Source organism: Eurosta solidaginis, chromosome 4 (genome assembly GCF_040869045.1).
Source record: "Eurosta solidaginis isolate ZX-2024a chromosome 4, ASM4086904v1, whole genome shotgun sequence".
In the NCBI taxonomy this organism is placed as follows: Eukaryota; Metazoa; Arthropoda; class Insecta; order Diptera; family Tephritidae; genus Eurosta; species Eurosta solidaginis.
Window position 1 is genome coordinate 56,730,944 of NC_090322.1, and position 22,885 is coordinate 56,753,828.

General features: G+C 40.7%; 2 protein-coding genes across 3 annotated transcripts in view; both read right to left on the reverse strand.

Annotated features, from left to right (window-relative positions):
• Window positions 1-22,885, reverse strand: part of Obp19b (Odorant-binding protein 19b) — a 363,375-nt gene that overhangs the window by 260,243 nt on the left and 80,247 nt on the right. The window lies entirely within an intron of this gene.
• Window positions 19,527-20,170, reverse strand: LOC137247918 (bacteriocin microcin B17-like). Its single transcript, XM_067778845.1, has 2 exons — window positions 19,911-20,170; window positions 19,527-19,845 (listed from the first exon to the last, which is right to left on the reverse strand). Exons 1-2 carry the CDS (start codon window positions 19,963-19,965, stop codon window positions 19,655-19,657), a joined length of 246 nt encoding a protein of 81 aa, XP_067634946.1. The 5' UTR covers window positions 19,966-20,170; the 3' UTR covers window positions 19,527-19,654.

Sequence of the window (22,885 nt, forward strand, 5' to 3'; positions counted from 1 at the left end):
TCACACCAAATATTAAAATTTAAAATAGGAATATTAATTAACTTTAAATTTAGATATTGAGAATCAGATACAAGTTGATTTAAGTCATCATCTTTTTGTTGTTCAGTTTGTAAAATTTTAAAATTCAGTTCTGTATTATATATTGCATTAACCTCAAAAGCTCTAGATAGGGTATCTGCTACAACATTGGATTCTCCTTTAATGTATTGTATGTCATCAGTAAATTGTGCTATAAATTCCAAGTGTCTCGTTTGTCTAGGACTTCGTTCTATTTTTGAATTTAAAGCAGTAGTCAAAGGTTTATGGTCCGTATAAACTGTAAATTGTCGTCCTTCCAAAAGATATCTAAAATGTTTTATATTTAAATAAATCGCCAATAATTCCCTATCAAAAGCACTATACTTAATTTCAGTTAGAGAAAGTTTTTTAGAAAAGAATGCAATGGGCTCAATTTTATTATTGTAATTTTGTTGTATAACGCCCCCAATCGCTGTGTTAGATGCATCTACTGTTAAAGATAATTTAGCATCTTTGTTAAAATGATTTAACAATATCGTAGATGCAAATTTATCTTTAATGCATTCAAAAGCTTTATTCGAATTCTCATCCCATACCAAAGTTTTGTCACGTTTCTTATTTACTTTGTTAATTAGATCATAAATTTTGTTTGTAAATTCTGCTAGTTTTGGAATGTATCTATGATAATAATTTACCATACCAATAAATTTCTGTGCCTGCTTAACTGATTTTGGACGTTCGAAATTGCGAATAGCTGATACCTTTTCATCGGAAGGTCGAATACCTGTTCCAGAAATGTTATGTCCTAAAAAATCTATATTCGTTACACCAAAAGTACATTTACTTGGTTTAATGTTTAAACCGTACTCTGTAAGGCGTTGAAAAAGGATACGTAAATCTTTTAAATGTTGTTCTTCGTCTGTACTTGCAATAAGTAAGTCGTCGATGTAAGCATATACAAAATCTAAGTCACCTACTACCTCATTTATGAATCGTTGAAAGGTTTGTGCAGAATTTCTAAGTCCGAAAGGCATTCTCATGAATTCAAACATACCGAAAGGAGTTGTAATAGCAGTTTTAGAAATATCTTCTTCAGCCATAGGAATTTGGTGATATGACCTAACTAAATCTAATTTTGAAAATATATTTTTATTATGAAGGTTCATATTAAAATCTTGAATGTGAGGTAAGGGATAACGATCGGGAACAGTTACAATATTCAATCTTCTAAAATCACCACATGGACGCCAATCATTCAACTCTTTTTTAGGTACAAGGTGAAGTGGTGATGCTACTGAAGAATTTGAAGGCCGACAAATGCCTGTTTTAACTAAGAAATCAAACTCCGTTTTCGCGACTTTGTATTTAACCAGATCTAAGCGCCTGGGCTTAGAAAATGGAAGACTACCTTCTGTTACAAGTCGATGTACTGTTGTATGTTTAACAGGTTTAGTATAATCTGGCTCTGAAATAAGTGACGGAAACTCTTTTAATAATTTTGTAAATTTATTGTCAACCACAAATAATTTAGGTAATGGAATATCACAAAAGTAGGATACTGTATTAACTGAGAGATTGGTTAATGGATCTACTAAACGTTTATGTTTAATATCTATAAGAAGACCATATTTACAAAGAAAATCAGCGCCAATTATTGGCTTGGCTATATCCGCAATCAAAAATGTAAAGGGAAATTCACGTCTTAAACCCAAATTTACGTTTAAAAGCCTTTTCCCGTAAGTGACAATTGTTGAGCCATTAGCTGCAGTGAGAATTATGTCGGAACGTTTCGTATGAGGAAATTTAGATGCGGGTAATACCGAAATTTCTGCTCCACTATCAATTAAAAAATTTTGTTTATTTTCTCTATCAAAAATAAATAAGCGACGCGTCGAAAATTCTAAATTTCCGTTGTTCGTCGCTGCAAGAACGGAAGAATTTAGTTTGTTGAATCTTTGTTTTTTGTTATAAGAACAAGGTTGTTCACAACTTCTAGCATTATTTCCAAATTTGTAGTGAAATCCACACAACCAATTTGGATTATTACGCGAGTTAGAACGACGCCTAAAAGAATTTCTAAAATTGTTCCTAGAATTGGAACGCGACCTAGATTGATTCCGATACATTTCTGTTTTAATTTCACCTAACTCCAAAGAAAGTTTCTGAAAATTTTCACTCACCAAAGAGGTGGTTTTAACCAAGTTTTCAACAACAGAATTTTGTGCTTTTGTATCCGAAAAATTATTAACCGAAAATACTTCATTTTTGTTTATCACTTCCCAAATATTATCTGCTAATTCTGTTAATTCGGTAATATTATTAGAACTCGACTAGCTAAAATCATACTCAAATTTTTAGGAAGTTTACGCATCCAAATTTTCTTTAAAATATTTTCGCTAAAATTTGATCCGGCTAATATAATTAATGAGCGATAAAATTCTGATGGCTTACGATCACCCATCTCAGAATCGTTTAAAATTTTATCAAGTTTCGAATTTTCGCTAAGTGAGTGTCTTTCTATCAACACTTTTTAAGTTCAGTAAATTTGTTATTAATGGGGGGATTTTGGATAAAATTCAAAATAGTTATTATCACTTCCTGCGGAAGTGCTGTAATGAAGTGTTCGTATTTAGTGTTTTCTTGTGTAATGTTTTTAGTACTAAATTGTGTTTCGGCATGAATAAACCATGCTTCCGGACAATTAGTCAAAAATTGTGGAAGTTTTACTGAAACTGACAAAATTTCATTTTGAGTAACATTTGTATATGGATTTGTAATTTGTTGTTGAGGAGTGTCATTTGTTAAATCTATCAAAGAGTTATTTAAATTATTAGCAAATGTAGATGTTTGTGTATTATGTTGTGGTGAACGAAACATGTTAATTTAAATGAAAAGGAGTTTACGAACAAAAAAACTGTAAAATTAATCAGTAATTATATCGGAAAATGTATTAAATAGATAATTTAAAGAGAGAGTTTACAACGATTAAATAAATTAAAAATATATCTATATATATTGTACTACTTGATGCGTTTAATATCACTCTAGCAGTTTGAATCACTTGATATTCATTCACCAGCAATATAAATTTTAATCAATTCACATACCTTAAACTTCTAGTTATTGTATTTAAATTATATAGAAAGCATCTTTGCAATGGCATTTGTAATTTGCAATGGTATTTATTATTTTGCAATGTCATTAATGAATTTATTTAAAAATACAGCAGCGCGTGATGATCTTGATTATAGTAATAAAATGATACTTTTTGTTGATGGTATGGTATTTGATCCCAACTTATGATACGATTTAAATTGATTGAGGAGTAGTTTAATCGAAAATTGTTGATTGTTGTTATTGGTAGATAATATGGAAATTTGATAGAAGAAAAATTTGTATTGCACAATGTTGAGGATTGTCGATATATGATAGAGTTTTAATTTTATAATTGTTTTATTTTTGTTCACTATTGTAGTAAAGTTTTTAAGATTCTTGATCAACTAATTTGTTGATGTTGAAGTGAAAGTTTTACATATAAACTATTTGTAAATAATAGTCTAGGTTTTAATCAAAACTCTCTTTAAATGTTTTTACACTATAAAAATTAGTTAGTATATTTTTGGAATATCTCTGTTATTTAAATTCTATAAAAATAGCCTTTGAATTTTAAAATAATCACTGCATTAATGGTTTGGCTTTTGTGCACGTTCAAGTAATTTAAATATTTTACATGTATTTAGTATATTTGATAGTAGGCAGACACAAAATATGTTAGAAAAACTATCCACTGATTGACAACGACGCAGTCTTAAAGTCCGTTGGCAAGATCGCCAATGTAGTAATTGAAAGCGTTTTTATTTTTTTAAACAAAACTTTTAAATTATATTTTTTAAAACGCATAAATGTGTGCGTCAAATTATTCTTTATTTTTCACAACCCAGAAAATTTTTGAAAATTGAAAATCAATATTGAAATTTAAAATATTGATAATACATTTAAAAATTAAAAAGTTCAAAGTAACTAAAATACAAAGTTAAATAAAGATAATAAGAACCCTACAGGGAGCATATGCTGAAAAGGTAGAGAGCATACGGTGGATGTCTTAGTTGGACATCAGAGCAGTACCCAACATTATACGAGCTTTAAAAGTCTTTTCACACTCTAAATAAATTGGACTACATTCCAAACAAAGGGAAACTGCTATACACATCTTCAATTATAAGCTTCTACACTTAAACGGGGCTATATACCGAAGTTACTATTATTCCTAAGGCTCTTCCTATCGGCATCGCCGCATGCCTTTTGATTCTAAGGAAAAAAGAGGGGTTCATAGAGCACACCAAATTTGCTCAGGGCTGCCTGTGGGAGCGTTCAACAATATTGGTTGGCTTAAGATTCGAAACGATTCTCGAGATCATTAACAAACTTCTGTGGGATAGTGATGGGAGCGGGGCGGACCGCAATTGAGAGTAAAAATCTGCAGAGGTACGTCACAGGGAGTGTTCTATCTCCTATACTCCGGTTTGCGGTATTAAACGACCTTCTGGTCGAGCTAGTAAGCTTCGGAGTGGTGGCCTATTCCACCGTCGTGAAACATGTAGAAATTTAATTGGAAGAGAAGCGCGTCCTAAAATCTCTTTGGAGGTTATCGCCTTGCATTTATATTTGTTTTTTTTTTTTTTGGACTCGGTGACTGATGGGCTGAGACTTGCAATCAGCCCTGGAAACACCGACCTGGTTCTTTTTACTAGGAGATACAAAATCCTCGCTTTTAGGGCACCATCAATAAAGTGAATGCCGTTGGTACTTTGGGATAGGGTTAAATATTCGGGGGTTATATTGGACAGGAAACTTGTTCGGAGGGCCAATGGGGAGAATCTGGCTAAGAAGGCCTCAGCTGCCGTGCTTTGCTGCGAGGAACCGTCGGTAAGATCCAGGAAGTCACGCCAAGGGTAGCGCAAAAAGTGGTAATAAAGCTGAACTCGCTCTGGGGGATAAAGGTCTGGTGGGATGCTCCAAACAATGCGAGTATACCAAAGTTTTTGTGTCATTAAAACGTACAGCGCTCGGCCATCTTTGAACAACACCTGCTTTTACATTGAATGCCATGCCGAGCTTAAATTCAGTAGATATTGCGGGAATGGCTGATGCGGACCGGGCCCCGATCAGGCTTCGTACCTATAGGATGGAGCGAATCACTGCTACAACAACAACAGGTCAATGCTTCTCTTGCCAAATTCTCTCAGAACTGTGCCAAAATGCTTCAGTCTCAGCTCACTAGGATTACTGAAGGACATGTCCAATGTCGAGTTCAGTCTTACAACAATGACTCTCTAAGTAGGTATGGCTTACGTCACCGTACCCTGCAGGGCGGCTACCACCCAAACCTAATCTTAACTTATACACAATCCTCTCTCCCGTGAACTTTCTCATACAAGGTGCGTTGAATCATCACACAAATTAATTCAGTGTCGGAAAGCAAAGTATGAAAAAAGTTCTTTAAACCCGGTTGAGTATGATTCCAAGAGTTTCTTTTTAGTCATGCGGATAACCTTGGTGCGGGTATCCTAGAAGCTATTGATAGAATATATTAAAATTCATATATCCTCAAAAGCTCATTGGCCTATTTGTATCGGGTAGAGGGAACATGTTTGTTTTAATTTTGCTGAAACAAGACTTGTATGAAAGCAAGTTTTAATCTTTCGCCACTTCATGGCTCTTTTAATACACAGTAAGTTTTCTTTTCTTTACGGACGTACGAATATTTGGCGGTGTCAGTGGCATAGTTCAGACTGCGTTTTCTATATCAATTGCAAGTGCTAATACACCAACAGACTCCATAAAGGCACATAGCACTATCTCTCAGAGTATGTTGAGTCTCTTTGCCAAGTCTGTAAATTGCAGCGACGCTGAATTTTCCCGCCGCACTGTTAATCCATGAGAACTATTGAATAAGCGTTCTTATAATCACAGAAAAGTTCTGCTACAACATCGGAAAGCCCCTAGTTCCTTTTAACTTGCCCCGCCGTGTATTGCAGCCGCCGTGGTGTGATGGTAGTGTGCTCCGCCTACCACACCGAAGATCCAGGGTTCACACCCCGGACAAAGCAACATCAAAATTTAAGAAACAACTTTTTAATTAGAAGACAATTTTTCTAAGCGGGGTCGCCCCTCGGCAGTGTTTGGCAAGCACTGCGAGTGTATTTCTGCCATGAAAAACTTCTCAGTGAATACTCATCTACCTTGCAGATGCCGTTCGAAGTAGGCTTACAAAACAACTAGGTCCCGTCCCGCCAATTTGCAGGAAAAATTAAAAGGAGCACAGCGCAAATTGGAAGAGAGAAGCTCAGCCTAAAATCTCTTCGGAGGTTATCGCGTTAAATTTACTTATTTACATACTATGTTTCTTGTAGAATTTGAGGCCAAATTTTGCTTCCGTTCTTTTTTAAAAACGTAGAGTTCTTAATTTTTTTTTCAAGTTGCTATTTAAGATAATCAGAATGCATATCAGCAGCTTGTTTATAGATTTAATTGTTTATTTATTCATTAACAAAAAACTCAAAAAATGGCTTTCTTAATCAGTAAACAGAAATGTACGTAAATATGTGTATGAGGGTGGGGCAAAAATAAAATCGAAGTTTTTTCTTTGATGTTTCAGGTATATGTTTCTCTAAAATACAGAGGTTGACTGCTAATATGCGTTCCGAAACATCGGGATTGGTTTTAAACGACGCGTTTTACCTCGGCAATAATAATCTGAACCATGAACCGACGTATCAAGTTTCATGAGTCTTTTAATATGGGTTATCGGTCGAAAATCAAATTAGTGAAGACATCTAAATTTCGCTCACCAAGTAGACATAGCCATAAAACTGTCCAGTTAATTACTCAATCATCTTAAACCGACGGGTGAGTGGAATATCACCCAACTCAGCTGTTAGTTCGTAAACGCCTTATCTGGGTGTTATCGAAATTTTTTATTTTAATTTAAGTTAAAATAATTGTATTTCGGATACGGATGTGCCCCCTATTGGAAGTTCGTCAGCCATCTCTATGCCCGGCATATCCGAGTGTCCAGGCAGCCATACCAGACTAGGAAAATTTGCTCAGCCGTCTCGTTTAGAGTTTTGCGAAACTTCTCTACTGACCAGGACCTACAGGTAAACAATCCAAGCGCCTTTAGTGCCACCTATCTGTCAGAATAAATACTTATTTTGTTGTAGCCGTGAATAGCCTTTCTCAGGTGATCAATGGCCACGTTAATTGCGACCTTCGCCTAAAAGGCACTGCAATGATCGGGTAGGCTAAAATATAGACACTACCCCAGTTAATGTGCAAATATACCGCTTCCCACCTTATTATCCAGTTTGAAACCGTCAGTATACATCTGCAGTTCATTGTCGAAGTCCTGAGGTGTCAACTAAAAATCACTATCCGGCATGAAAGCATCTTACTACAGTCGGAGCAGAATAGTCTGACGAAAGGGAATCCAGATTCTTAAGAAAGACTGCAAAGGCCGCGCATTGCTTGGCCATTAGATCTATTGGCACGATATTAAAAATAGTGATCAACGCTTCCTCAGGGGTGGTACACAGAGCACCGCCCACGCAGACTACAGCACTTCTTTGTACCTTCTGGAATACCCGTAGGTTTGATTTAGTATCTTAGTCCGTCGGCCAAAGCCACGTATAAAAGGATTGACCTAACCACAGCAGTGTAGAGACACAAGGTAATATCCGTTGATAGTACTTCGCGTAGCAGCTCCCCTACAATTGTCAGTGTCACCGTTGCTTTCTTTACACGCTCCTGAGCATTTTCCGTCCCTGATAGTTTCCTATCCAGAATTACTCCGAGATATTTAGCAGAGTCCCTCAGCATAAGGCTTGTACCCGCTAACACCGGCAGCTGCAACACGCGTACCTTATATTTCCTAGTGAACAGAACAAGTTCAGTTTTTGGCAGAATTGACAGATAGACCTTTACTCCAAGTCCAATTCTCATCAGTAGCTCGATATGCAAAAAAATTGGTCATAACATTTTCTTTTTGTTGTTGTTGTGTTAACAAGTGTTAACAACAACGACGACTGCTATTAATCTGCATCAACGAGAACTTCATTTGATCGGATAAAATTTATTGCATCAACTTCTTTCTAAGTCGTAGTACATTTTGCATTGTATAAATATTTCGAGAAATTTTTAATTGGAACATTGCAGTTTCAATATTTGCAACATGAAGTTCTGCGCTTTATTTGCTTTCGTCCTGGCATTATTGGCTATAGCTGCTGGTGAATTTATAAAAACCTCATTGATTACTTCACGAATTCGATCACTTTTCTTATAAGCAGCTGGTTGTCGGCTATAATCGAAACACGAAAAATAGCTGCTATGATAGAGGTGTTTCGTGGTCGGCATCTAGAGCGATCAATTTGTGCAAAGCCAAACCACTTTCAACTTTTCTAGTAGCTCTTTCCTTCTATTCTATTCTACCAACTTTTAACACAACTTTTTACTAAATGTTTTCCTTTATTTTGCAGCCAGGTTTTTGTTATTCAAAAAACCTGGCCTCGGATCCCTGCACGGGTAAAGATGCCGCCCTTGGACTAGGCATTCGTCGGGAACCGCACAGACGGCGCCGACCAGGCCTTCACGGCAACAATCAAATCTTCGGCCACCTGTGCAAGCTAGCGGAAGAACTAAACCCCTTGAGAGCAAGTCCAATTCCGCAGCAGCCGGCAAAGCTAGCCCCAAAGAGGGAAAGCAACGTCCGACTGAGCAAGCACAGGAGGCCCGTCCCACGCCCGTACCGGGCACCTCTTGTCAGCAGGTGGCTGGTAACAGCACTAAATCCTCCACGGACAAAAGTACTGCCTCCACCGCTGCAAAGCTACCTCGCAAGCCGGCTGAACCCCTTAAGGGTTCAAAGGCAAATAGGCGAACCCCGACTTCGGTCCGCAACCAGCGGAACATTCGCAGTGCCGCAAAATCGTTGAGAAACTTGGCAACTCTCCCAGCGACAAGTTGACGGCAGAGCAAAAAAGTTCTCTGGCCTGGGCCAGGAAGATTATTGCTGCCGAGAAGAGCGGCAACAACAACCCCATCCCCTCTTCCTCTTCTGCCGCCAAACTACCTTCTGACCAGAAGATGCCGGCCCTTAAGAGACAAAGGTCTATGGGAAGTGCCTCGAGCGATCTCAAAAGGCACCGGCCTTCGACCTCTACTCCCCCTGCCCTGACCAAGACCTTCAGCGAGGTAGCTAAGGCCAACTTTACGCTGGCGGTTTTGAACCGCAGTCACCCGGATGGGAACATAACCCCGGATAACTGGAAGGATGTCCTTAACGGCCTTCTCAAGATCTTTAATGACATCATGACCAAGTATCCGGGGCCGGCTCCCACTATCCATGATGCCGGCTGGTACCAGGGTAGGGTCAAGCTTATTTCCTGCGCTGATGAACGCTCGTGCAAGCTCTACAAACTCGCCATAGCTTCGCTAGGACAGCTGTGGCCTGGAGCCAGGTTGGGTGCGGTCGGTGTGGAAGAAATTCCGAACAGACCGAGAGCCTGGGCCTGGGCCCCAGACGCCATATGGGATCCTGGCGAGATCCTGGATACCATCGCGGAGTCGAATCAGGGGCTACCTTCGAGCGATTGGAGGATAGTCCGGGTCGGCGAGACAAGGGCGAAGCACCGTTATGTTGGCTTCATAATAAACGAGGCTTCTCTCCCTTGGCTTGACGAATGTGGTGGTGTATTAAGCTTGGCTTCTACTCCATAACGTTGAAAATTCGACGGGATAGTGCGAAGGAGGAAACACTGGACGAGGGTGAGCCTGTACCTCAGGGCGAGGGGTCAGACAGAAACATCCCGAGTGGATCTGCTGCCCTTGGCACTGGGGAAGAGACCGCCACTGCGCCGGAGGATATGGTGATTGGGGATACCGCCTCGAGCGAACCCGTAACCGCCACAACGAATCTCACGAACCCATTCAACACCTTGAGTGGACATGGGCCGATATCGAACTGGCACGCAGCACTCCGGATGCCGAGAGCGATACACTCTCGGTATCTGAGTTTGCGGGCCTATTCTTTACGGGCATGGACGAGCATTTTCTGCTGGAATCCGACCCATCGGATGCCGAATTCGACGATACTATCGTAGAGGAGGCATCCGACGATGCGGATCAGCAGAGGATGGACGTCGATGCCGCAAACGAACCGTAACGGGCGCGCAGGTACTGCAGATAAACCTGCACCACTCTAAGGCAGCCTCGGCTGCCCTAATCTTACGCCTCAGCACAAGGTATGAGGACGCCGTTCTAGTCCAGGAGCCTTGGGTCGTTGGCAGCAAGGTCTGTGGACTCTTTTCTGAGGACTACCGGCTGGTGGCACCGCTTGTGACAGGTAGAATCAGATTTTGTATTCTAGTAAAGAAAAATCTAGTATTTATTTTACTATCTTTTTTTAGCGACGAGGACTTTACCTGTATTATCCTCGAGCTACAGGGTCAAACAATCTGGCTGATGTCCGCATATCTCTCGCACGATCGCCCAACTTCTGTGCAGGACCGGCTCTGCAAAGCGGTACGGGAGGCCCACAGTAAAGGGATCCCGATAATAATTGGGGCCGATGCCAATGCACATCACACTGCTTGGGGCTCTAGCGATATTAACAGTAGGGGTGAGTCTCATTTTGATTCTATTATAAGTAACAATCTAAGTATATGCAACTCTGGAGACAAACCAACTTTCATCACCTCAAACAAGAAGGAGGTTCTAGATGTTACTCTAGTTTCTGGGGCATTCTCTGACCTTGTCAAAAATTGGAGAGTTTCCAACAAAACTCCTACTCTGATCATATGTATATCATTTTCACTCTGCTCTTGCGTACACCACCTAGGGTGGCTTACAGGAATAGGAGACGTAAGGACTGGAACCTTTATAAAAAAGTCCTATCCTCTACTCTCCTAAAGAACGCTTCTCACGGTAGGCCGAGCCTACCGCTAACAGCTGATGAAGCGCCTCCTTTAGACACAACATTTGCTTCTCTCGGTGAGCTAGACTCATCGTCAAAAATAGAAGAAGCAGTAGATCTTATCACCAAATCTTGTAAAGCTGCCTTCACAGTAGCCTGCCCGATGATTAAGGTGAGGGGTAACAAGAAACCCTATTGGTGGAACCAAGAAATCTCCGAGCAGAGGAAAAACAGCAGAAAACTCTTTAGCGAGGCTAAGCGCACGGGAATCTGGTCCCATCATAGGGATGCCTTAAAATCTTTTAAGAAGTTAATCCAGAAGGCCAAAAGGGACTCCTGGAAGAACTTCACCAATGACATCGAAGAAGTCTCAGAGGCCAATCGCCTACGAAAGGTCCTCTCCAAAATCCCATACCTCCAAGCTGCATTCGCACAACGAGCGGAGAATTGGCCACTTCTAGTACGGAAATTCTGGAAACCCTGATCAGCACTTACTTTCCAGGCTGCAGATCTCAACCATACATCTTAAACACGCAATATAACCCAGGACCATTTCAACCCCTGGACTACATTGTAAGCAAAAAAGGAGATATCTAGGTAATCAAGTCCTTTCAACCCTTCAAATCTCCGGGAACGGATGGAATATTTCCCGCTGAATTGCAAGCTGTAAGCGATCTTATAAGCCCGCTGCTTGCTAAAATCTACAAGGCTTGCCTCAACCTGGTCTAAATCCCCACGGAATGGACCAAGGCAAAGGTAGTCTTCATACCCAAAGAAGGCAGGATATCGGGCAACATTCCAAAGGATTTCAGACCAATAAGTCTAACCTCCTTCCTCCTAAAAGTACTGGAACGATTGCTGGACGCCTACATTAGACGATCGGCAAATAAGGCACTAATTTCCAACTACCAACACGCCTACTCTAAGGGCAAATCCGTAGAGACAGCTCTATATGCTATCACTACTAAGATAGAGAAGGGTCTTGCCTTTAAAGAATTTACGCTGGGTATCTTTCTCGACATAGAAGGAGCCTTCAACAACGTTCTCCCAGCAGCGGTCACAAAATCTACACGTTCACCAGGGGTGGAAGAGCCTCTTGTGAAATTCGTCGAGCTCCTTCTAAACAAGAGAATCATTACTGGAACTGCATTGCTGGACGTCATTGGTAGGTTATCTACCTCTTTGGTCTAATAGTGGTGGTTTTGCGGATACAGGTTAGGTTGAGTGGCAGGTGCCTTTGGTAATGACCAGCTCATTTCGACACCGACTCTGTATCACGAAATTCCTTTCATATACATTGGAACGATTTTCCATTATACTATGCCAAATTTGGACTGCGTTGTGCCATCTTCAGTGCCCTTTTTTGCTCTCCAATTATTTTCTCCTAACCAAATTTGACAAAGGATGACTTGAGACAGTTCCAGTATACCTTAATTATCCACGCTGCCCGAAAAACAAAAATATAAACATATTTTTTTCGCCTATAGTACTGCTTTCGATTTCCTTATAATTTGTTTTGAATATACCCGATTTATGAATAAATAAAAGTTGATTTTTGAATGTCATGTGTTCGTCTCCTAGCACATCAATTTAAAAAGCCTCATACCTGATCGTAGCGAAGGCGGAGAAGGGGCACAGAAAATGTTCAGCATTCTCATCATGTTCAACGCAAAAACGGCAGACAGGGGTGTCATGTAAAATAAAAATAAATAAACAAATGTAAGGCCTCCGAAGAGATTTTAGACTTCTCTTCCAATTTGCTTCGGGCTCCCTTTTTAATTTTCCCTACAAATTGGTATGATGGGACCTACTTGTTTTTATGCCGACTCCGAACGCCATCTGCGAGGCATATAAGTTTTCACTGAGAAGCTTTTCATGGCAGAAATACACTCGGAGTGCTTTCCAAACACTGCCGAGGGGCGACCCCGCTTAGAATTTTCTTCTTATTGAAAAAACTTGTTTCTAAAATTTTAATGTTGCTTTGCCCGGGCCGTGAACCCCGGATCTTCGGTGTGGTAGGCGGAGGACGCTACCATCACACCGCGGCGACTGCCGTCATGTATCATGATCAAATTCGTGTGCTTATGCTATTCACATTCGTCAAAAATCCCACAAGCTGTCTGTAGTTTCGTCTGCACAATGAAAGCAAATATATACCTAGTCAGACCCTTTGAGTTGATAGCATCTCGCCGTGATCCGAATCAATGTCTTTATGAGAACACGAACTAATAAACGAAGCGGACGACAAGTAGCAGAACTCGCTCTATGAGAGATCAGAAAAGACATACATTGACTGCCCCCGCAATGATATCAAAATCATATGAGGTAGAGGTGAAGAAAGAAATGTAGAATGCTTTGGTATAGGGCCTTAATTTTCTGATATCTCAACAAGTTTCGGAGCTATTGACCAAATTATGGTACCTTAAAAATCATACATCGGGATATAGCATAATAGAAACGACGCAATAAGAAGTACCCGTTAGTTCTCAGTATTCAATAGTTTCTTACCGTAGAAATCATGTTGATAGTATTCTCCTGTTGTTGTTGTAGTGATAAGGACACCCCCGAAGGCCTCGGGGAGTGTCATCGATGTTGATGGTCCTTTGTCGGATGCAGATCTGGTATGTTCCGGTAACAAGCACCATAAATGTACTAGCCCGACCATCTCGGTAATTTTTTGGTAAGACCACACGAAACCTTCTAGGCCATACCGCCCTCCCACCCCCCTAGATCCATCATGAGTTCGGGGTCGCCTGAGCCTCGACTGTTAATGATACAGGTTTATCCACGGGTAGGTGAGGTAGAGAATTGGGTTGGAGAAGATATAAATTGCGCTGGCAACGCCTTGAATCAATTTTGTATTTTAGTCGCCTCTTACGGCAGGCACACCTCCCGCGGGTATATTCTAAGCCACCCAACCCGCTGAGGCATAGTATTCTCCTAAAATTCTTTGGTTTAGAGACTAAAACTAACTGCGCTGCAAAAGGATGGTTTTCATACCGAAGGATGGTTTTCATATTAAGTCTCAAATATTTCGTTCTGAAAATATACGAGTGATTACAAGCCATACATATGTGGAAACACGATGCGGCAAGTTATCTTGGCTGGGAAATGCACAGGAAAGGCATTATAAAAAGTAGACGAATTGTGGAAAAAATGTTTCTCGCGTCGTTGATGGGGAAGCTTCTTTCAGCGATGTGAAAGTTCATGCGATAGTAACTGCACTCGAAAGAGCAGGGAGAAAGAACCAATTAGAAATTGGATCCCATTCCTCTTCACTAAACGCGAGATATGAGCTGAGTTAATGGCAGCGGGAGTTTTTAAGTAGATATGTAAAAAGCAAGTTAAGGTGCTAGCGAACAATGTTTTAATAGCGCTCCCGGATCTTTTCCATTACGTGATCAGCGAAAGCATAGAAAGAAGGTTGTCAAAGCTTAGTTAGTGGGCGCAAAAATGTCGATGAATATAAACAGGAAAGACCTACTCATTTTCACGAAGAAGTAGCCAAGGGTTTATTCCAAATATCTACTTGAAGAAAGTAAAAATAAAAGAGTGAAAACACCACGGACGATGGATCAAAAATGTGACAAGGATCCTTTTGAGCGGATCTAAATCTAACACTTATAAATTTACAGTAATTAGTCTAAATGGAGGGTGGAGCCGTGTGTAGAAGTCCACGAAAGTGGGGAAAGTTTCTGACCGCCATTCACCTGGGAATGGCCAGAGCGGTTCTTTTGCATGCGGTTCAAGCAGCTCACTACTGCCGGTCGCTTGCGGCCAAATATTCTCTGGGTAGCTGCTAAACATCCGTTTAGCGGTGAGCTAATGTGAGAAGGCGACAAACTGGCTAGGCCATCTGATATAATCGATTTAAGGGCTAGCCGGGGGAGATCTCATCGGCAGCGTCTGTACACCTCTAGGTGCGGCTGCAAGCGAGCGTTTGTCTTGGACGAAGGCGTTCGCTATATAAACGTGTAAGTAATATTTTCACCCCCGCTGAGCGGGTTGTGCGCTGGGCTTGGGACCCGCCACGTAAAACCATACTCCAATGAAATATAACAAAAAGCCTCGGATAAATACACTCTCTATTGATGACGACCATGGCAAATGTTTGAAGGACAATGAATTGAGGGCATGCACCTGGAACGTCCGCTCCCTGAATGTGATTGGTGCGGATGCCCGGCTGGTTGATGTCCTCGTCAAAGCAAAATCTGACATCACAGCCATCCAAGAAATGCGTTGGACGAAGCAAGGAAGAAAGAAAATCAAAAATTGTGACATTTATTGGAGTGGCCATACGAATAAGCGCAGTTTCGGCGTCGGATTCGTGGTGACAGAGAGACTCTGTCGCCAAGTTCTGGCGTTCGTGTCTGTGGACGAGCGTCTCGCCGCTATCCGAATAAAAGAATATATCATTCATTGAAGTGGGGTGGTACGAGCGCTGCCCCCGTCATGATATAAAAGTCGTGCTTGGCGACTTTAACGTCAGGGTGGGCAAAGAAGGTGATTTGGCCCTACAGTCGGAAATTTCAGCCTACACAATGAAACTTCACCTAACGGACCGAGGCTGATTGACTTTGCCGGTGCTCGAAACATGGTCACAACCAGCACGAGGTTCATGCATAAAAAGATACATCAAGCTACATGGCTGTTTCCTTATCGAAATAATGCAATCAGATCGATCATGTTGTGATAGACGGACGGTGCCTCCAGTGCCTTAGATGTGCGCACGATCCAAGTACCTAATATCGACTCGAACCATTATCTCGTTGCAGCCAAAATACGCACCCGCCTCAGCGCGGCTAAAACCAAGGAACAAAAACACAAGGAAAGCTAGGCGTCGAAAAGCTTCAATCACAACAGACTGCCAATGATTTCGCAACTCGACTCTCACACCTGCTCTCTGAGAGCACAACTCATCCTGAAGGAATAGGAGGAGTGGGAGAATATCTCCAAAGCACTTCGTACTGCCGCCGAGGAAAAAATTGGTTACCGGCGGCCACGAAAAAACAACTGGTACGATGAAGAATGCCGCGTTGCAACCGAAAGAAAAGACGCTGTCTACAGGGCCACGTTAAAAGCGAGCGCGACAAGAGAAGTGTGTGAACGCTATCGTGAGTTGAAAAGGGAGCGAGACACCTTTTCAGGAAGAAAAAAGCAGAATCAGAAACGCGTGAATGCGAGGAGCTTGAGCTGCTAGCCATCTGGAATAATGCCCGAAAATTGTACCAAACAATACGGCGACAGACGGAAGGTTTTAAGACCGGGGCAAACTCCTGTAGGAACGAAAGCGGCGACCTTGTAGCTGATGTCCAGAGAGTGCTGAGATTATGGAGGGAACACTTCTCTGCTCTCCTAAATGGAGGCAGCAATTCACCGCGTAGAGATGAAGAACCCGATCCCGCAATCGATGATGATGGAATATATGTCCCCCCGCCCGATTATGACGAAGTTAGAATAGCAATAACCAGATTGAAAAACAAAAAGGCCGTGGGCGCTGATGGATTGCCTGCGGAGTTATTCAAGTACGGCGGCGAGGAGTTGATAAAGCGCATGCAGCACCTTCTTAGCAAAATATGGGCGGACGAGTGCATGCCCGACGTTTAGAATCTAAGTGTTCTTTGCCCAGTCCACAAGCAGGGGGATACTGCAAAATGCACCAATTATCGTGGAATCAGCCTTCTTAATATCGCATATAAGGTCCTTTCAAGTGTATTGTGCGAAAGATTGAAGCCCACCGTGAACGGGCTGATTGGACCTTATCAGTGCGGCTTCAGACCTGGTAAATCTATCATCGACCAGATTTTAACAATGCGCCAAATCTTGGAAAAAACCGCGAAAAAAAGATCGACACACATCACCTCTTCGTCGATTTTAAAGCCGCCTTCGACAGCACGAAAAGGAGCTGCCTGTATGCCGCTATGTCTGAATTTGGTTTCCCCGCAAAACTTATACGGCTGTGCAAAATGACGTTGAGCAACACCATCAGCTCAGTCAGAATTGGAAAGGACCTCTCCGAGCCGTTCGAAACTAAACGAGGTTTCAGACAGTGTGACCCCCTATCGCCCGATTTCTTTAATTTGATGCGGGAGAAAATTATACTAGCTGCAGAACTTAACCGCACTGGAACAATATTCTATAAAAGGGTGTAATTACTGGCATATGCTGATGACATTGATATCACCGGCCTAAACACCCGCGCTGCTAGTTCTGCTGTTTGATGGTGAATGAGGACAAAACGAAGTACCTGCTGTCATCGAGCAAAGAGTCAGCGCATACGCGTCGTGGCAACCACGCTACTGTTGGCAGCCATAATTCCGAAATAGTAAAAGACTTCGTTGATTTGGGAACCAGCATCAACACTAGCAACAACATCAGCACTGAAATCCAGCGAAGAATCAATCTTGACAATAAATGCTGCTTTGGACTAGGTAGGCAATTGAAAAGTAAAGTCCTCTCTCGGCGAACGAAAATCATACTCTACAGGTCACTTATCGTACCCGTCCTGCTATATGGGGCAGAAGCATGGACCATGACAACAGCAGATGAAGCGGCTTTGGGAGTGTTCGAGAGAAAAGTTCTTCGAAAGATTTATGGACCTCTACGCGTTGGCGATGGCGAGTACCGAAGAAGATTTAATGATGAGCTGTACGAGCTATAGGCATACATTAACATAGTCCAGCGAATTAAAACGCAGCGGCTGCGCTGGCTAGGCCATGTAATGCGAATGAAAGATGATGCTCCCGCCAAGAAAGTGTGTCTATCGGAACCCGCCAATGGAAGCAGAGGTAGAGGGCGGCCCCCACTCCATTAGAAGGACCAGGTGGAAAACGATTTAAAATCCCTTGGTGTGACCAATTGGCGCCGGTTGGCGGAGCGAAGGAGCGACTGGCGCGCCTTGTTGGACGGCCATAATCGTTTAGACGGTTAAGCGCCAATTAAGTAAGTTAGTAAATAATTAGTCTAAATACACTAAAAGCAGACATTCGGAAAATATTTGAGTTCCTCATAATGAACTCGGCATCAGCTCTAGCTAGCATATAGACTGCTGAGGATATCCTCTAATACCGGACATCCATATTACTTGACACTGTGCTTGTTGTTTAATGGGGATTTGAGAGCATGCTGTCTTTCTGTGTTGCGCTGATCGGGTAATAAGTAGATCCTACAAGTTTGCCAGATAACATAAATCCTGGATGAAAGCTGCATAAACTGCAGCTGCATCAACTTTTATATTGACCTTAGTTGGCCTTGAAGGCGGTAATCTCTCAGAGTACATCATCTAGACGTGCACCTTACAAATAAGCGAACAAGTGGATTGGGTAAAGGGTCACATCGGGATGAATGGTGATAAAACCAAAAACGGCAAATGAGCTGGGAAATTTCCAGCATGCAAGTTTTTCTAACCTGGCATACATAAGAATCCTAAATAGTATTTGTCGATAGGACACGATTTTAAAGCAGTTTCTCAATTTTTTCGTTAAACAACTTTCTGGTAACCAAATGGTGTGGTCCTTATGGATCAGTTAAACCTAGCCTTGCCTTACTGAAATATAACTTCCTAATATTCTTGATTTTCCAAATCCAAAGGAGTGGTCGCCCAAGGACACTTGCAGTTCAAACAGGGTTGATGTTCCACATGACACATCGCACGCTGGAGTTATATTACTTATATAGGGGTTGACTCTGGGTAAGAAACAGTTCCAATTGTTGAAGTGGGGTGGTAGCGTGCTCCTACCACACCGAATAGCCTGGGTTCGATTCCCGGGCAATGATATATCAAAAATTTAGAAACAGGTTTTTTCAATTAAACAAATTTTTTCCAGCCGGGTTCACCCCTTGCTGGTTTGGCTGTCATGAAAAGCTTTTCAGTGAAAACTTGTCTACCTTGCAGATGCAGTTCGGAACCGACATAAAACATGTAGGTCCCGTCCAACGAGTAAGTGGGAAAAATTAAAAAGGAGCACGATGAAAATTGGAAGAGAAGCACGGCTCAAAATTTCTTCGGATTTTATTGCGGCGTGGTTGAGGGTGGCACTACACGTCGACTCTGACGAAAAGACAAGACAAGGAGGTTCGCTAATTTATTTTGGGACCAAGGCCTATTACTATCATTGTGCAGTCATCAGAATAGGATATATAACTCTCTTTGGTTTTGAGGGTAGCTTTGATTTGTAGATGGGAATAGGGCACCACTGTGTGAAAACCTGTTTTTGGTTCTATTAGCTATGGGTGTTTCATTCCTAAACTCTACCGACGCTTGATCATGCACTGTAACCCCATCAAATATCCTTTCTAATATTAAGTAGGCTTCGAAAAGTTCTAGGGCATCATCGAAGCCTTTTTACCTATTGGCCAACTACGTAAGGATTTCTTGCTTAAAATCAGTATGATTGAGATTTTGGACGTATTGATTATAAAAATATTTCCGGATTCTTATTACTTGACATTTTGGTAGTCGGGATTTCGTTATATGGCCTTCGCATAGCATGTCACGATATCTACGCGAAGCTCTTACAGTTTTAAATGAATTAAACTATTTGTTTAATATATATATTTAGTTAGTACATATATATTTAATGAACTTAGAACCCAATTTTGTACATTTGTGATGATATGAAAAAGTTATACTAATAAAGCTTTTGTTATGATGCAATAAGAATCACATTATGGACAAGGTGGCATCCAAGAGGGTCTCACGCAGTCAGGACCATTCGCGCCACCGGGGCCACCAGGACCATGACCAGCACCACCACCTCCACCACCGCCACCACCACCTCCCCCGCCGGGCTCACAATTACAGCCACGGCCACCACCGCCACCACCTCCACCGCCACCGCCACCAGGCATGGGAGCAGCTGAAAAAATTACGAAAAAAAATTAGTTTTATTGTAATAAGCAACCCTGTTTAATATAGACTTACCCTTAGTAAGAGCGAATATCGAAAAGAAAGCTGCTAAAAGTATTAAGATTTTCATTTTTCACTTGTGATTACTGCGTTACTTTGGACGAAGTGAGACACTTTTTCACGTGAGCTCCCCTTTTTATAGTCAAAACAGCGATGAGTTTGGGAATTTGCTAAAACAGCGTTAAATATATTTTAAGTGGTTGAAGGGGGTTTTCATGTGCGATTATGCAATTTGGGGTAATTCGCCTGCAAGTTAGTGCGATGTGACGTGCGGTGCAATCGCTATTAATTATAAATTCAAGCACAAGTTTTATGTTTGAACGTCATAACACCAGCAGATGAGTAAGGGAAGAGGAAAAACGTGCGCTGATAAGATGGAAACAATTATCGCTCCACTACATTCTCCCGGTTTTACCAGTCGAACGTAAAAACAATCAAATGAAAATAACACAGCGCATAAAATCAAAATCTTTTTTAGAACAGATTAGATTAGGTAGGCTTGAGAATGTATGTGAAGGGTTTCCCACACTACCATTTGAAGGCATTTAAGTTCATTGTTTACATGAAATTAATCCCTAAGAAACCTCTTATATTATGATATGTGGGGACTGAAAGATCCACCGCAGGTCTAATGAAGAAATGTGAATTCATAAATCTGAGTCGCTTTTTCTGAGTCGCTTTTTCTGCAATGCTTGATGATAAACTGAGAAGTTTTCAATAATAAACCGATAACTTTTCGACAGCAAACATTCCGACAACAAATAGAAAACTTTACGATACCAAAACGATAACTGGTCTATAATTAGTCGGAAATACACTTCTAGCACACCGATAGCTTGTCAATAAGAAAATTGTTAACACGTCCATAATCCGTCGACAAAAAACCGATAACTTATTGATAAAAAACCGTTAACTCTTATTTTCCTTTCCTTGCCTTGATTTACAGTATGATTGCGCTTAAGTATATAAGCTCAACCATGTTCTTTGTTTCCATATTGTACTACAGTCTTGAACTGATTGGTCAAAAAAGACCTCACATGGACTGAATGTGTTCATAGTCTAGTGACTAAATACAGCACACCACCTACAAAGACTTACGCTTACTCTTCACACCTTACGCTTACATTCAGGATTTCCCCATGCCATGAGGAAAGGTGTTTATACATCAAAAGAAACTACGCCTTTGTTACGTTTCTCAAAAATGTGTTGGCTCCCTAAATTCTCAACTTGACCCTGTATACAAATCATACATATCATACATATCATACATATGTATTTACATATGTGTGGATATCACTTGAAATATTCGATTGCAACTATTGCAGTTAAGATCGCGCTCAATAAGTGGGTATAAAACCGTTTTCTCTGAATGTTTACAGATTTTCACGCGAAATACGCACCTAATACCCACATGCAACTGCCGATATGCATAACACTAACATACGTAATGTGGTGGGCTTTTTCTAATCAAATGCCAAGGGGGTTAACGATTTTTTATCTTAGCGCGTTTAGGGGAAATACAAAATCCAAAAGAGTTAAAGTTGTCAACAATTTGAATGTATTCATGGAAATAAAAATAAAAATTATACATAAATATCGTAAATAAATTTTGAAAGAGAATTGCACGAGTCGCAGATAATTCTGTGGTCATAAGCAATAATCGCCTAAGTCGCGTGTAAAAAGATAGGACTTAGTCGCTTATTGCTTACGACCACAAAAAAGCTTTGGCTTAAAAGTGGGCACATGGGCACTAATTGCACTTATATTCATGCATGTTTGTATATATGACACTAAGCCATTGTTGAACTTGTCTTTATCTGTTTGGCCAACAACGCTTCTGTGGAAAATGTTGATGAACTTTTATTGACATAATTTTCTGTAAACGGTTATTCACCGCGCTGATCAATGTGAATGTGGCTACAAATACGTAATAGCAATAATAATACTGGTCGACGGCCAAAATTTACCAGAGACGCCGTTATGAAATTCGTATGTAAAACCACACCCTGATTTCAAAAATCGAGTTCGTTTTGGATTCTATGGTACCGTTTTTGAGATATTTGCAATTTACCGTTATTCGAAAAAACCAAAAAAGATGGCTCCCTTTAATTACGTATATCTCACGAACGGGTCAAGCAATTGCAAAAAATAAAATTTGCTTTAAATGCATCATACATTGTTTTTTGCTCAACCTGATAGTTTTCGAGATATGAGCTTTTCATTTCAGATTTTTGTTTTTTTTTTATGAAAAAATATGAAAAAAATTACTCTTTGCGAGGGCAGAATTCCAAAGCACAACTTTTTTCCAGATAGTTTCTCTTTACGTAAAGCTCTGTTTAATTAGAAAAAGATAAGCTATCACCGAAGAAAATCGAAGGAAAACTACGTAAGTTATAAGCGATCAAATAAAAATACCCAGGTTGCGCAATTTCAACGTATACCTCAAAACGTATGTATGGTTAAAGAAGAGTGAAATATCTAGCTATGCTCTGTTGCTATTTAGTTAAAAGTTCAATTTATGAATGAAATTACCCATATTTTTAACTTTTTTTTTTAATTTATTTATGTTTGTACTATATTCTAACAATCTTTATCTTAATTTTATTTTACTATGTAGTCGAAATAATTATGTGTTCGACTTTGACGCTTATTCAGTTTAGGATCGGTTTCTCTTATGAGAAACCAGCAGTAATCACCCATCATTGCGACGTCCCAGAATCCTTGATATCGATTCTCAATTAATTTCATTTGCTGATGAAACCTTTCGCCATGTTCGTCACTTTCGTCGCCAAGATTTGCCGGAAAAAAGCTCAAATGTGAGTGCAGAAAGTGAATTTCTAAAGACATATTTACGCCTGGAAAGAAAATATTAGTTAGGTAAGCAAGTTATAGAATTTTGGGAAATTAATTTTAATAAGCCTTTAATATTTACCCATTTTCGCATAATGATTGATTAAGTCGTTCACTATCTGCTCGTAGTTAGGGCTTTT